The sequence below is a fragment of the Clavelina lepadiformis genome, chromosome 6, assembly GCF_947623445.1.
Source record: "Clavelina lepadiformis chromosome 6, kaClaLepa1.1, whole genome shotgun sequence".
Classification (NCBI taxonomy): Eukaryota; Metazoa; Chordata; class Ascidiacea; order Aplousobranchia; family Clavelinidae; genus Clavelina; species Clavelina lepadiformis.
The window spans coordinates 1,406,148-1,419,482 of record NC_135245.1 but is presented as its reverse complement, the minus strand read 5'-3'; the positions used below and the strand labels follow the sequence as shown (position 1 = coordinate 1,419,482).

The following is a 13,335-nucleotide window of genomic DNA, read 5'->3' as shown; positions in this document are numbered from 1 at the left end:
GCAGGTGCTTCTTCAGCACAAAGTCATAAATATTTCAGCAACTACATGTTTGCAATTGATGAAGCAATAAACTCGACGAGAAACTGACCGACAGATCTATTGTTTTTGTAAAATCATGACACCAACTGCATTGGTACAATTGCCATTGCACCGAATATTGTGATACATTCTGCTCTAAACAATCGCATCAGGACAAATTAATTATTTTGTCGGTATTTTTATTCTCTTTGTATACACAATAGTAAGATCTTTTACAGTTTTTACAGTTTCCTCATTTAGGCTTCATTGATCAGCAAACACGATAGACCAATAATAATTTATGAAACAGAAGGACGTCAAGATAAGCAAGATGAAGGATGGAGTGAGTGGATGCCCAACATCTGATGCGGAATTCGGCCGGTTGCAGCCATCTAGGAAAATTGCACGAACGTATTGGAGGCGCACGTAAAGAATTTTTAGCTAATTTTTGTAGAGAACATTTAGGGCAGCATGGAACGCTATTTAAATTATGTTTCCAATTACATTTAGAACTACCTTTTCCTTAAAACTATAGAATCTGAGAAACCACTCACCAGTATCACACGTTGAACTACATTCTTTGAAAGCTTCCGTTGTAACACATTTGTTGTCTGTGGGTTTCAAGGCGCACTTTCGTTCAACAGCAAACGGTTCATGACCTGTGACCATGTAGAATACAGAAAATTTGACCATTAAGCTTGATCGTCTTATTGGACGTCACACGGTTGCTATAAGTGAGTAGTCCTTTATACCTGGTACTTACAGAAGCTTTGAATTTATGTAGAAATGGCAAGCAAGGTGTAATTGGCAGTGTTATGTCTTAATGATATTTTGTAGCTCTTTAAGAGCCCATATTTAATGTCAAAAATTTCAAACAATTTTAAGCCAAAATCGAAATATAAACACTGAATGCTGCATAAAAACAAATTTTCGGGAGCGTTTAATCTTTGTGGATCACATCTTCTTACATGACCTGTTTAATATTTCTTTACGATTGTCTACACAGCAACAGAATGGACTATATTTGTCATTCACATACCTACAAAGAGAGAAGTGGTCAAGCAGTAATTAAAGTCTTCTGGGCAATCTTTGGCGCCCATTTTCATGCAATCACCGTCAACACCGTCGCCTCCCGACACACACTTATAACATTTTATAGCGCAACCTGTTACGTCATAAAATGAGTCAGTCAGTTTAGAATTCACTGTAGATAGTTAATTAGACGATTATTATTAGTATCAGTATTAACGTGGAATGAATTAGCCATTTGAAGATTTCGTAACTATAGCTAATTGATAAGTTAGCATTGTAGTTACTGTATAGTATACATTCCGTGGTATAAGTCTGTTCAAAAGAGTACAATGAAAGAACAGATGAACCTGTAACTTCGTTTTAAAGAAATTTATTTTAAAGAAGTTAACTTTTCACTCTCTGTGAAACATGCGACATACTTTTATCAATGCTAAGTTATCATTAATAGGCAAATCCGACAGATTTCAAACGACCTTGTTCTACCTTTAGAACCCACCTTTCAAAGTGAACAAAGCAACCGCTGCAAACGTTGCTAAAACTATTTTGCTCTTCATAGATGTTTTGCATTTGAAGCTCAAACACAGTTTTGTGCTCTAAATAAGTAACTCTTACCATACCTGAAAGGCCGTTGATTGCAATGAGTTTGCGGCAACGGTAAAATACCTTTTCTATTTTAAAGATTAATTAAGCGCCTGTTTGATGACTAATGACCCACATATGCGTCACTTGCAAACGCGTGACGTTTGCTGTTCGATGATGACATTGATGGGAACATTCAAGACAGACCACTGACGAATCAACTTTGCCATATACTAACAAACTGTTAACATATTAACTATTAACAAGACATATTAAGATTAAGACATGTTAACTCACTTTAGCTTACTTATAATCTACACGGATATCCGTTTCAGCAATACCGGTTTCCACTGTGAAGATTCACATCTGCGCAACTCTAATACAATGCCTTGAATAAAAAACGGAAATGATTGTGATTAATTAAACGTGATCGGAAGAACGCAGGATTACGCATTCCAAACCTAAATGACGATTTGTGTCCTATGTACATCTCCATGAGTTGACAATCTCCTTCTGTTCTCGCAGAAATTTAGGTCTGTATTATTTTAACTCTTGTCTTCATTCTAATGGGGAATTATCTTAAGATAAGCGGGAATGCATGACTTAAGTATAAATATGGCCAAGTAGGTTATAATTACAGTATCTTTAGATTTCGCTCCAGGAAATAAAAATGGCGAAAGAACTATATTATACTATAAGATGAGAGACACAGACAAAAGTAAAGAAGAAGAATATAATCACGATTGGTGATAATATGATGTTTCTATGGCATAGATATAGCAGCGATCTTGATGGAGCAACCTTTTGGAATTTTCCTATTTTCGAAGATAAAAAACAACTTGACATCGCAAAAAAAAACAAATTAATCAACTGCAAAAGTTGTTTGTGTTCAAAGGAATCTCTGAACGCACAGATCGAACAAATCGCTTTATGACGTGGCCGTAAAAGTAGATTTTGCATCACGAAAACTTTTAGAGCATTCTCTTGATAAAACATGTAACTGTTATGACTTATGACCCGACTGCTGTCTGTGATATGACAAAAATGCTAGTCTTATTTCTTTTATTATTTGTCGTTTGTTGCGTCAGAATGACGTTTTCCAATAATTAATGGATAAGTTGTTTGTTATATCAAAGATGATTTGAGAATATTTTTGAAACTTCTTGTTTAATTTTATGTTGTTTGCTTTTTAAAGACAATGATCACATTATTAATCTATGATGTTCAAGTTAACAATGCTATGAAAACAATAATATTCAAGGTGCAGTAATATTGGTAAAGATAATGATAATAATATTATAACAAATTAATAATAGTAATACAGTAGCTGTAATAACAGCAATATAATAGCAGGAATTTTATAGTTACAACAAAGAAAAAACTCCGATACACATATAGCTTATAATTAGCACTGATTACATGACTGGCACTCTGATATATAACTCATAACAAGACACAGCCGCAGATTTTGTTTACAATAGTTTTTTAGAGGAGCGATGGCTTTGTAGTGGAAACGTATTTAATTCATTGTTGCGATACAGTTGGATGTCGTCATGATAGGCAAAGGAGAGCAAAGACAACACTGAGCAAAACTATGTGGTGGACTTGCACTTGCCTGGCGGCGCCACCGCCACCACCGCCGCCGCCACCGTCACCACCGCCACCACCGACACCGCCTTGCGTTCCAGCATCAGAGACAGTTGTGGCTTCTTGTATTATGCCTTCGAGACTGTTGCAACCATCTGTTATTCCGATAATTTTGTTTTGGTTATTTATTGTGTGCTTTGTAAGTTATCGTGAATTAAATGGAAGCAAAGACACGACTTTTACCTGTAGAGCAGTATTCGGAACATACTCTTCCTTGGCCTACGGTCGTACATGACGTAATGGAAATATTCGCAACACATGCTCGTATCACCGAACGAAAACCAGCTGTTAATAAAGATTTAGTTATAGAAGACTTGGAATCGAAGCTATGAGATTTTTGTGTCAAAGTTCAAAACTATAATTGTTTATTCTTACGTTCAGTTGAAGTGATTATGGCGCAGTTGTTGTCTTCTGTAGCAGGGCAAGGACGCGGGGAAGCCCCTTCGCATTCATCAAGAGGAAACGGCAAAGTATCAACATTCAAGGTAGTGCATAGGAAACAGCTAAGTTCTCCGACATCTGTTATCAATATATCACAAACTATGTTATCTAGTTTATTCATAAGAAGTCGGGTGATTGAGCACAAAGCAGTAGATATGCCTAAGCGGCCCATAGAGTCCCACTGGGCAGGAGAAAACAAGAAAGTTTGTTACCAAGTTTACGGCTTGATTCATGCAAGTTGCGGGACGAGGTTTTGAAAACGTTGCCGCTATTTAAACGTTTGATTTGAAATAAAGGACGCAAAAATTTATCGCACATAAATATCTACATTGCAAACACATAGAAAGACATATAACATACTGTCTGGTTCAATTCCTGGCGTAGGTGGTGGAGGAGGTTCAAGTTCCGGAGGAATTTCCACTTCCGGTGGAATTTGAGAAGGAATTATATCAGTTCCAGGAGGAGGCCTTATATCACCTGTATCTGGTGATGGCGGTGGAAAAAATGGCGGTAACGAAGGCGGAATGGCCGGAATTGGTGGAGCGATATCAGGCCCTGGCGAAAGAAATTCTCCATCCGTCGGATATGGGGAGTTGCAACCATCTGTTATTGTGACGTAGTTGCGATTAGTTTAAGTACCTGCAGAAAACGTTTAAGACAACTCATGTCCTGTCACCTGTGTCGCAGATAACACTGCAATGCAACTCATCATCACCAGCAAGTACGCAATCTTGGAACGAATTATTGCCGATGTGACAGCCTAGAATATCCGAGGTTGACGCAACTGTCCACAATAAAACAATTTCGTTGAAGAAAACGTTTCTTGGACTTTGCATCAATCGAATACAGACCAGTCCCATATGTTTGCTATCGCTTTAACATTCAGTTGTGACGTGTAGCCTTGCAATATATCTACTGGTAGCTGGTTACTTACTTGACGCTGAGGTATTTGTAATGCAAAAGTTGGCTTCCTCGGGACATGTTGTTGCATTTTGTCCGTTGCATGTATCAACAAGAAAATCCAGACTAGATCGTATTTCGCATTGGAAACAACGTAACGCGTCACCTGGTACAAGGAAGGCCGTCAATAATATCACTGCTATGTATTTAATTGGTTTCATATAATTTAAGCATTAAGTTATAACTCTATAATCGTATAATATATAAAGTATATAATGAACCTTTCAATTATTATATAGAATATTAGACAGGCGAGGAATCTAAGCAAACGTTTTTATACAACTTACATGAAACAGCTGTTGTGACGATGAAAATGATTCCAAAAATGTGACGTTTCATCGTTGAGGATAGTTCGATGTGTTACTTCCAAATCTTATCAAGAAAATCCAAAAAAAATCACATCTAAAATACCAAATACCACAAAACCTAAACAAAATATAAAATATAAACATAAAATGATAGATATAATTATGCAAGTATAAATAACTATAATTATAACTTGGCGAGTTGGTAGTTGAAAGTTTTTTGAAAAAAAACATATGCATATGTATCATATGTGCTGATTTTGCTTTTATTGAAATACAGTAATAACTAACTGAATAACTAACTAAGAAGATGTTATACTGTACAGCAAGGCTGGTCTTATGGGCTGACACTTCAAAACTTTTTCAGTAAACCTAATTACTCACGTTTAGCAATCAGTCCAAAAAAGAAAAATAGTTTTCAAAATTATAAAATGAGTTCTAAAGATTGACTACTAGACACGTTTAAGAAACATTTTCAGAAAAGTATTTCATTACAAAAGTATTTCAAGTATTTCAGCCGAAAAGCATTTTCTGAGAACGATTTATGAACAACATCTTTACTAGCACAGTTGTGAGGTTCTGACGCAAATTTGTGAAAACTTTTGTTGGGCAAAATCGTGTTTTAAGTATTGCGCACGTAGTATTGTATGTGTCAAATGTAGATTAAAATACTATCCACTGGAAATGACGTCACTTCCTTATATTAAACTCCGTGCAAAGGCGCTGAAAAGCTGAATTAAAGGGACGCGTTTTGTCTTTTCAAAGCATTTCCCACAATCGTGAAATGTATATACGGGATTTTTGCACGAAACATTGCCATATATAAATGTGCATCAAGCAATGCTTTATGGCTTCCGCAAGCCATATCACGTGTGACATACGAGTCAGGCCACGGATAAACCATGAATGCTGACATAGGAACGTTCGGCTGTGATTGAGTATAGCACCTATAACGACTTGGTTGGTTTTTTAATTTACCGGCTAACCAGCAGACCAATTTGTTAGTTTTACCAATGTCTTTTTATGTATTTTTGTATTAAGCCTACGTGATTATTATTTAGTGCTTTATAATTTGTGTGTTAACTTAATACGGACGTGTAGTAAGGGTAAGCTAGGCAAAGTCTTAATTTGAAAGTTATAATCATCGTAAAATAAACTTTATCAGCATAAACATAGTTCATTTTTCTTGGCTTTTTAATTAGTTGTGCCATGCTTGCTAACAGTGCTTAAATTGTTTCTGTACTTATGATGGCGTTCACATCCACAAAACACTCTTATTGTGGCCCGGAAGTGCTTGTTGTTGAGTCGAAGTGGCTCAGCAACAAAAAGTTTGCCCACACCTGTTGCAAAGAGACACTACTCATACCGCAAAGATCAGTGAAATGTAAAGGGAAAGTAGCACAAGAAATGGCAGAACATGATAAAATTAGTTAATTATGAATGACAGCTTGTATAACTACTTTGTGTAGCGGACATCAGGACAACCATGTTTGAAGTTCCAGCAATAACTTGCCATCATGTGTTGGTCTCACGTTACTAGGCAACTTTCTTTCATGATACTTGTAGCCTGGTGAAGCCTGTCAACTTTCTCTTTGCAAATAAATTACCCAGCTTTTCAGTAAATCTACCGAAGTGGCTGTGAAGGAAACGTACTTTGATGTTCATATTTTCCCCCAGTTCTTGGAAGTTGTCCAGCTTACAATATGCTAATTCAACATAGATTTTTTGTTGTTTCGCAAGACGTTATTTACTACAATGACATAACTGGCCGAACAGCAAGCTTGGTATCGATATAATATTTCTGGTGACATTTGAGTCTACTATGAGTTTGGGAATGTTTGGCCATCAAAACTGTATGCTAAAAATTTTTCAGTGTTCAAACCAGGAAAACAATAGCAGTGGTATTTGACTAAGTCCTCCTTGAGTGAATGGTAGGCTATAAAAGTTGAAAACCTTTTGTCATGATCGTTGCAACTACCACCGTTGGCTTCCCTACATTACTTCTCATGTGGTTCTTCAGTTTTTGATTCTTAAAAATTTGACAGTTATGCCACGACAGGACCAGGAATGCCTTCAGAGTGCAGCGGTCACCTCAGTCACGCCAAGCCAAGATACTCTCCTTTGTTCTTGTTACATTTGAAATCTGTCAACATCCCTATGCAATAATAACAGTCATCGTGGTGATTTTGTGGCTCTCTCCACCATACCCCAAAATTCATGTTTTTTTATTTCCATTTTTACATCGACATCAGCGCTTCTACACAGGTTTTGCATACCTTGTGGAGCAAAACGTACCTTGTAGAGCAAAACGTACCTTGTAGAGCAAAACGTGAATGAAGTATGGAAGGACGCATGTTCGACAAATTTCGTGATGAATTTTTTTTGCTTTTGTATTATATTTTCACCACAGATGTAACAAATTTAGTCAAAATTTCTGCTGCTGTTACCCTCTAGCCGATGAGGATTCGTAAACTGACTTGGCTAATCACAAGTTATCAAACCTTTGTCAAGCACATAACCTACCGTAGCGTTGCTAGCAAGAACAGTGTGATCCAGAGTACAAGTAGTTGGAATGGAGAATTTATCGACTTTTCTTTGAATTGTCATGCTGTAAGAAATTAATCAGTCTAAAAAGCGTCTGTTGTTGTTATAATAACTATATCTGCGTGATAAAATATGACAAGGTGTATAGTTTTCTTATCAAAATGAGGTTTATCCTGTTTTTGGAATAGTTTTATATCAACTCTATCACAATATTGTGAATTTACTATACTCCATAACAAGCCAATATAAGCGGTTAGCATCATATTAAATGAAAATAGTAAAAGATGAATATTGAAAAAGTAAAGCCAATTCGGTAAAGCCAATGCCCTTTTCAGACTCAGCGCCCTGAAAATAGTCTACAACTGTTGAAAAATGTTCGACACCAGAAAGAAATTTTTTGTTTGGTTGTGTAATAAGTGCATAACATAGTAGCAGCGATAACAACAATATAATAGCAGGAATGTTATAGTTACAACTAAGAAAAAACTCCGATACCCATATAGCTTACAATTAGCACTGATTACATGACTGACACTCTGATACATAACTCATAACAAGACACAGGCGCAGATTTTGTTCACAACAGTTTCTTTATAAGACCGATGACTTTGTTGAACAAACTTGCTTCATTAGTTGTTTCACTACCGCCAGATGTCCTCGTGGCATGATCCAAAACAATATTGAGCAGAGAAAAATGGCTAATTTGCACCTTCTTGGCGGCGCAACCATCACCGCCACCTTCACCGCCTTGCATTCCAGCATCAGAGACGGTTGTAGCTTCTTGTATTATGCCTTCCAGACTGTTGCAACCACCTGTTATTGCGATAATTTTGCTTTGGTTATTTATTGTGTGCTTTGTATGTTATCGTGAATTAAATGGAAGCAAAGACACGACTTTTACCTGTAGAGCAGTATTCGGCACATGTTCTTACTTGGCCTACGGTCGAACATGACGTAATGGAAGTATTCGCATCACAAGCTCGTACCACCGAACTTATACCGGCTGTTAATAAAGATTTAGTTATAGGAGGCTTCAAATCGAAGCTATGAGATTTCTTGTGTCAAAGTTCAAAACTATAATTGTTCATTGTTACGTTCAGTTGTAGTGATTATGACGCAGTAGTTGTCTTCTGTAGCAGGGCAAGGACGCGGGAAAGCCCCTTCGCATTCATCAAGAGGAAACGGCAAAGTATCGAAGTTCAAAATAGAGCATTGGAAACAGCTAAGTTCTCCGACAGCTGTTATTAATATATCAAAATTGCTGTTAACTAGTTTATTCATAAGAAGTCGGGTGATTAAGCACAAAGCAGTAGATATGCCTAAGCAGCCCATAGAGTCCCACTGGGCAGGAGAAAACAAGAAAGTTTGTTATCAAGTTTAAGGCTTGATTCATGCAAGTTGCGGGTCCAGCTTTTAAAAAAAGTTGCAACTTTTTAAACAATTTTGATTTGTTAATGAAGGACGTAAAATGATATGACACATAAATACTTATATTGCCAACACATATAACATAGAAAGACATATAACAAGTACCTCTTTCGAGTTCGATTCCTGCTGTGGTTTGAGGTTGAGGTGCAACTCCCGGTGAGGTTTGAGGAGGAATTATATCAGTTCCTAGTAGGAACCCTATGTCACCTGTATCTGGCTGTGGCTGGGGTTGAAACGATGGCACGACTCCTGGTGGTATTACGTTAGTTGGTCCAATCGGCGAGGTTTGCACATCCGTCGAAAATGGCGGTAACGATGGCGGAATGCGCGGAATTGGTGGAACGATATCAGGCCCTAGCGGAGGAACTTCTTCATACGTCGGATATGGCGAGTTGCAACCATCTGTTATTGTGACGTAGTTGCAATTAGTTTAAGTATCTGCAGAAAACATTTAAGACAACTCATGTCCTGTCACCTGTGTCGCAGGTAACACTGCAATGAACCTCATCATCACCAGCTAACCTGCAATCTTGGAACGAATTATTGCCGATGTGACATCCTAGAATATCCGAGGTTGACGCAACTGTCCACAATAAAACAACCACGTTGAAGAAAACGTTTCTTGGACTTTGCATCAATCGAATACAGACCAGTCCCATATGTTTAACATTCAGCTGTGACGTATAGCCTTGCAATATATCTACTGGTAGCTGGTAACTTACTTGACGCTGAGGTATTTGTAATGCAAAATTTGGCTTCCTCGGGACATGTCGTTGCATTTTGTCCGATGCATGTATCAACAGGAGAATCCAGACTAAAGCGTATTTCGCATTGGAAACAACGTAACGCGTCACCTGGTACAAAGAAGGCCATCAATAATATTTCTGCTATGTCTTTAATTGGTTTCATAACCTTTAAGAATTAGGATATAACTTTTCAATCGTATAGTATATAGTATATAACATATAATATATGTATAGTATATAATGAATCTTTCAATCATTACAGACAGGCAAGGAATCTAAGCCAACGTTTTTATACAACTTACATGAAACAGCTGTTGTGGCGATGAAAATGATTCCAAAAATGTGACGTTTCATCGCTGAGGATAGTTCGATGTGTTACTTTCAAATCTTATCAAGAAAATCAAACGAAAAAACATCAAGAAATATGAAATATCACCCAACCTAAACAAAATATAAAATTAATCGAGATATTTAACTATGTAAGTCGGTTGTTGAGAGTTCTATGAAGAAACATATTTATACGTAGCCTATACACTGATTTTGCATTTAATTAAATGCAGTAATAAGTAATAACTAATTAACCAGATGTTATTCTGTACAGCAGAGCTGGTCTTATAGTCTGTCATACACAGCACACACTACACCGCTTATAATACTGTGATTTATCAACAACATCTTTATTAGCACAGTAGTTAGGTACTGGCGCAAAGTCACGGAAAACTTTAGCTGAGCAAAATCGTGTATTAAGTATAAACAACTTAGGGTTGTACGTGCTAAAGATAGATTAAAATACCATCCGCTGGAAATGACACTATTTCCTATATTAACGTTAAAAAGCTGACTTTAAGGACGTGTTTTGTTTTTTACAAAACATTGCCCACAATCGTGATATGTATGTACAGGATTTTATATTCAGGATTTTGCACAATTATCATAGTTTATCACAATTGGAACTACTGTATAATCTGTAACTGCCAATGCATATCACACCAAGTTCGTTCCCTGCAAAGTTTTCTTGCAAACTAGGTGCCTGTCTCACGTGCCATATTCGTTAGGCCACGAATAAACGATGGATGCCGACATAGGAATGTTGGTCTGTGAGTGAGCAAATTACTTTTAACGACATGATTTGTTTTTAGTTTGCAGGCTGACCATCAAACACGTTTGTTGCTATTATGAATGATTTTTCATGTATTTGTGTATTTAACCTACGTGATTAGTATATCGTGCTTTTGATTTGAGGTGATAACTCAACTCTCTAAGTTATTCAATTTCTGTTCAATGAGATTAAAGACTATTTAAAACAATGTCGATGTGCTGCAGTTTTATGATTAATTTCAGCACAACACGTAATGTGGTTTCAGTTTTGGACCTCGGTGCACTATGACTATAGGACTTACTTAATTATCGTTGCTTCATCAAAATAAGAGTAAGGAGTTGGTAGCATTGCTGTAGTCATTGACTTTGGTAGAAATAATACTTGAGACTAATTCATAAAACTCTGATTATAATAATTTTCCAAGCAACCAAAGTCGAGATATTTTAGAGCCGCGCCATTCTAGATCAAAAGTTATTACTCAAATTTGTTATAACTTAATCAGTAAATTCGGTAAAATGTAATAACAATCAAAAGTATAACATGTATGCTGCTATAAGTTCTCTGCATATCTGAGTACAGGCCGCTTTCATATCAGCAGCTTACATTCAAACCCACGTTATCAAGGAATTAACACTGCGCTTAGTGGAAGGTGAAAGGAGTAGCAAAATTGAGAATCAGGCAAAAAGAAAACTTCAATCAGATTGATTAAGACTTGACTAATGAACGAAACAGATCAATTCAATAAACAGAAAATGACACTTTGCAAGGCTGCAAGTTCCTTGATAGTTTCTCGACCATTACAAGTTGTTTATTCGATAAAATCTTCTAAACGATCTTCAGAGATAAAAGAAGAGCGATCAACGTCATGGGAGTAAGAAACAAAAGTGACACCCTTGGCAGGCAAGCGTCTGATCCGAGACCGTCGCCAGTGTTGCAAAGATCTGGACGACAAAAAGAATATAAAGCAAGTCGTACATTTGCACGGTCTATAACTACAACATACTTCTTATCTTTGACTGTGTCCAGTGCTTCTTTATCAACAAACGCGTAGAATTTACTTTAGAACTACAATCAATCCTTTTTAGAATATGTTCCCAGTCCGTAGAACAAAGCATATTTAATTAACGGCTTTAACACTGCAATTTCCAAGCATTACGACGACCGAAGTCTTTCAATCGGTCACAATTGCAAAACTTTTCAACTTAGAAAATACAGGCTCCTATCTTTTTCGTTTTAGTACGTCAGCCGCCTGTTATACTTGCGACTACTATTCATTGAACGCTCATTATCTTGCGAAATTCTTACCTCTAGTGCAGAATGAATTGCAGGTCGTGTGGAATGCCCCTTTGGCGCATCCTTTTCCATCGGCATTTGACGAACATCGTCGAGAAAACCCGTAATAGCCACTGAACAATGCCGACGCTCCAAGACCTATTACGTCAGTTAAGTAAAGCACAGAAAAAGTTTAAATTCTTTTAAGTTCATGCTCATTTATTGGGCAGAGGAATAAAGGCATCGAAGTATTTAGGTGCGCTATTATAACAGAGCTGGAAGTTAGGCCCAGCGTTTTGGGTTGGGGTAGTTTGCGAAATAATTCCACTCGACCTTGGCATCTTCCACCTTTAGTTTATTATAGGAAGGTCATATTTTCACCAGCGTTGGTGTGTCATTTAGCAACACTATTCGAAATATCGGGGAAGGTTTTTAACAACTCACAAGATAGCTTTGCGATGGCTGATGCACATGGAAAGCATCAAGATTACTCACCTCCTGTACGGTTGAAAACTTGACAGTAATTCTCATTCGAAGCACACTCAATGATGCTCACATTTAAGTTCACTTTACTCAAACTTTGCTTCAGATATTTGCAGTCTGAGTTCGGTCTAGCAGCTGTATCTTCGCATTCATAACAACGCAAAGATGCGCCTGTGGGTTGAATAAATTCGTTATACGTTCAGCCGAGGTTATGTTTATTAAATTAAATAGTATGACTTACCTTGTTTTAGGAAAAGACACACCAACAGTACTTTGATCGGGAGATGGCGCATATTGAATTTTCGAGCACATACAACTGTACCTGTGTCTAAAATAAAACTGAAAAAGTAAAATTTTGCAATAAAATTCAACGGTTTGAAAACCAGGTTGACCAAAAGCGGCCAAGCAAATATCGCGAGGTTGTGAAGAGTGTTGCAAAACTTCTGAGACATCACTCACTGCTTTTAACCCTCACAGTTTTCCACAAGGATTCGAATAGTTCGACTCTAAGCTAAGAACTGTTGGCTTGTTCAAGCACTTTGCACTGGCACAGAAGCTATGTCTCCTAATTCCAACTTCTGGAAGACGATGTGAGGGAAATGATGACTCAACATTCTATTGAAACCTTCCGGACTCCAGATGACGTTTGTAACGACGTTATTGTCATATATCTGATGACGTCGCTTTCGGAAACGGAAGAGGTTAGAGCGCCGTAATGTTCAATACCTAGTGGCGCTACCGCTGTGACGTCCTTGGATAAAGCATCAACGATGCCTGCTGC

General features: G+C 37.3%; 4 protein-coding genes across 4 annotated transcripts; all 4 read right to left on the bottom strand.

Moving 5' to 3' along the window:
* Positions 1-207: 207 nt before the first annotated feature.
* LOC143463306 (U-scoloptoxin(05)-Sm1a-like) lies at positions 208-1,976 on the bottom strand. The gene is made up of 4 exons (XM_076961766.1): positions 1,547-1,976; positions 1,058-1,183; positions 573-677; positions 208-410 (listed from the first exon to the last, which is right to left on the bottom strand). The coding sequence occupies exons 1-4, from the start codon at positions 1,602-1,604 to the stop codon at positions 283-285; spliced, it is 417 nt and encodes a 138-aa protein (XP_076817881.1). The 5' UTR covers positions 1,605-1,976; the 3' UTR covers positions 208-282.
* A 701-nt stretch (positions 1,977-2,677) lies between these two features.
* On the bottom strand, positions 2,678-5,099 carry LOC143463305 (uncharacterized). Its single transcript, XM_076961765.1, has 7 exons — positions 4,965-5,099; positions 4,652-4,783; positions 4,394-4,501; positions 4,078-4,320; positions 3,652-3,795; positions 3,460-3,561; positions 2,678-3,371 (listed from the first exon to the last, which is right to left on the bottom strand). Exons 1-7 carry the CDS (start codon positions 5,014-5,016, stop codon positions 3,181-3,183), a joined length of 972 nt encoding a protein of 323 aa, XP_076817880.1. The 5' UTR covers positions 5,017-5,099; the 3' UTR covers positions 2,678-3,180.
* Positions 5,100-7,913: 2,814 nt separating this feature from the next.
* Positions 7,914-10,161, bottom strand: LOC143463338 (uncharacterized). The gene is made up of 7 exons (XM_076961805.1): positions 10,003-10,161; positions 9,677-9,808; positions 9,430-9,537; positions 9,060-9,356; positions 8,621-8,764; positions 8,428-8,529; positions 7,914-8,339 (listed from the first exon to the last, which is right to left on the bottom strand). The coding sequence occupies exons 1-7, from the start codon at positions 10,052-10,054 to the stop codon at positions 8,104-8,106; spliced, it is 1,071 nt and encodes a 356-aa protein (XP_076817920.1). The 5' UTR covers positions 10,055-10,161; the 3' UTR covers positions 7,914-8,103.
* Positions 10,162-11,190: 1,029 nt separating this feature from the next.
* LOC143461730 (uncharacterized) lies at positions 11,191-13,304 on the bottom strand. The gene is made up of 4 exons (XM_076959569.1): positions 12,796-13,304; positions 12,567-12,725; positions 12,105-12,230; positions 11,191-11,740 (listed from the first exon to the last, which is right to left on the bottom strand). The coding sequence occupies exons 1-4, from the start codon at positions 13,004-13,006 to the stop codon at positions 11,625-11,627; spliced, it is 612 nt and encodes a 203-aa protein (XP_076815684.1). The 5' UTR covers positions 13,007-13,304; the 3' UTR covers positions 11,191-11,624.
* Positions 13,305-13,335: the final 31 nt, after the last annotated feature.

Bases quoted from the DNA above. Each gene is read 5' to 3' on its own strand.
- LOC143461730 (XM_076959569.1), bottom strand. From the start codon at position 13,006: ATGTCTCAGAAGTTTTGCAACACTCTTCACAACCTCGCGATATTTGCT. The intron at 12,726-12,795 runs GTAAGTCATACT...TTCAACCCACAG, and splicing joins GTGTCTTTTCCTAAAACAAG to GCGCATCTTTGCGTTGTTAT. The intron at 12,231-12,566 runs GTGAGTAATCTT...CTGACGTAATAG, and splicing joins AGTTTTCAACCGTACAGGAG to GTCTTGGAGCGTCGGCATTG.
- LOC143463338 (XM_076961805.1), bottom strand. From the start codon at position 10,054: ATGAAACGTCACATTTTTGGAATCATTTTCATCGCCACAACAGCTGTT. The intron at 8,765-9,059 runs GTACTTGTTATA...TATTAATAACAG, and splicing joins AGGAATCGAACTCGAAAGAG to CTGTCGGAGAACTTAGCTGT. The intron at 8,340-8,427 runs GTAAAAGTCGTG...TCGCAATAACAG, and splicing joins TGCCGAATACTGCTCTACAG to GTGGTTGCAACAGTCTGGAA.
- LOC143463306 (XM_076961766.1), bottom strand. From the start codon at position 1,604: ATGAAGAGCAAAATAGTTTTAGCAACGTTTGCAGCGGTTGCTTTGTTC. The intron at 1,184-1,546 runs GTGGGTTCTAAA...ATGACGTAACAG, and splicing joins TGCTTTGTTCACTTTGAAAG to GTTGCGCTATAAAATGTTAT. The intron at 411-572 runs GTGAGTGGTTTC...CAATTTTCCTAG, and splicing joins TAGTTCAACGTGTGATACTG to ATGGCTGCAACCGGCCGAAT.
- LOC143463305 (XM_076961765.1), bottom strand. From the start codon at position 5,016: ATGAAACGTCACATTTTTGGAATCATTTTCATCGTCACAACAGCTGTT. The intron at 4,784-4,964 runs GTAAGTTGTATA...TCCTTGTACCAG, and splicing joins CGTCACAACAGCTGTTTCAT to GTGACGCGTTACGTTGTTTC. The intron at 3,372-3,459 runs GTAAAAGTCGTG...TCGGAATAACAG, and splicing joins TTCCGAATACTGCTCTACAG to ATGGTTGCAACAGTCTCGAA.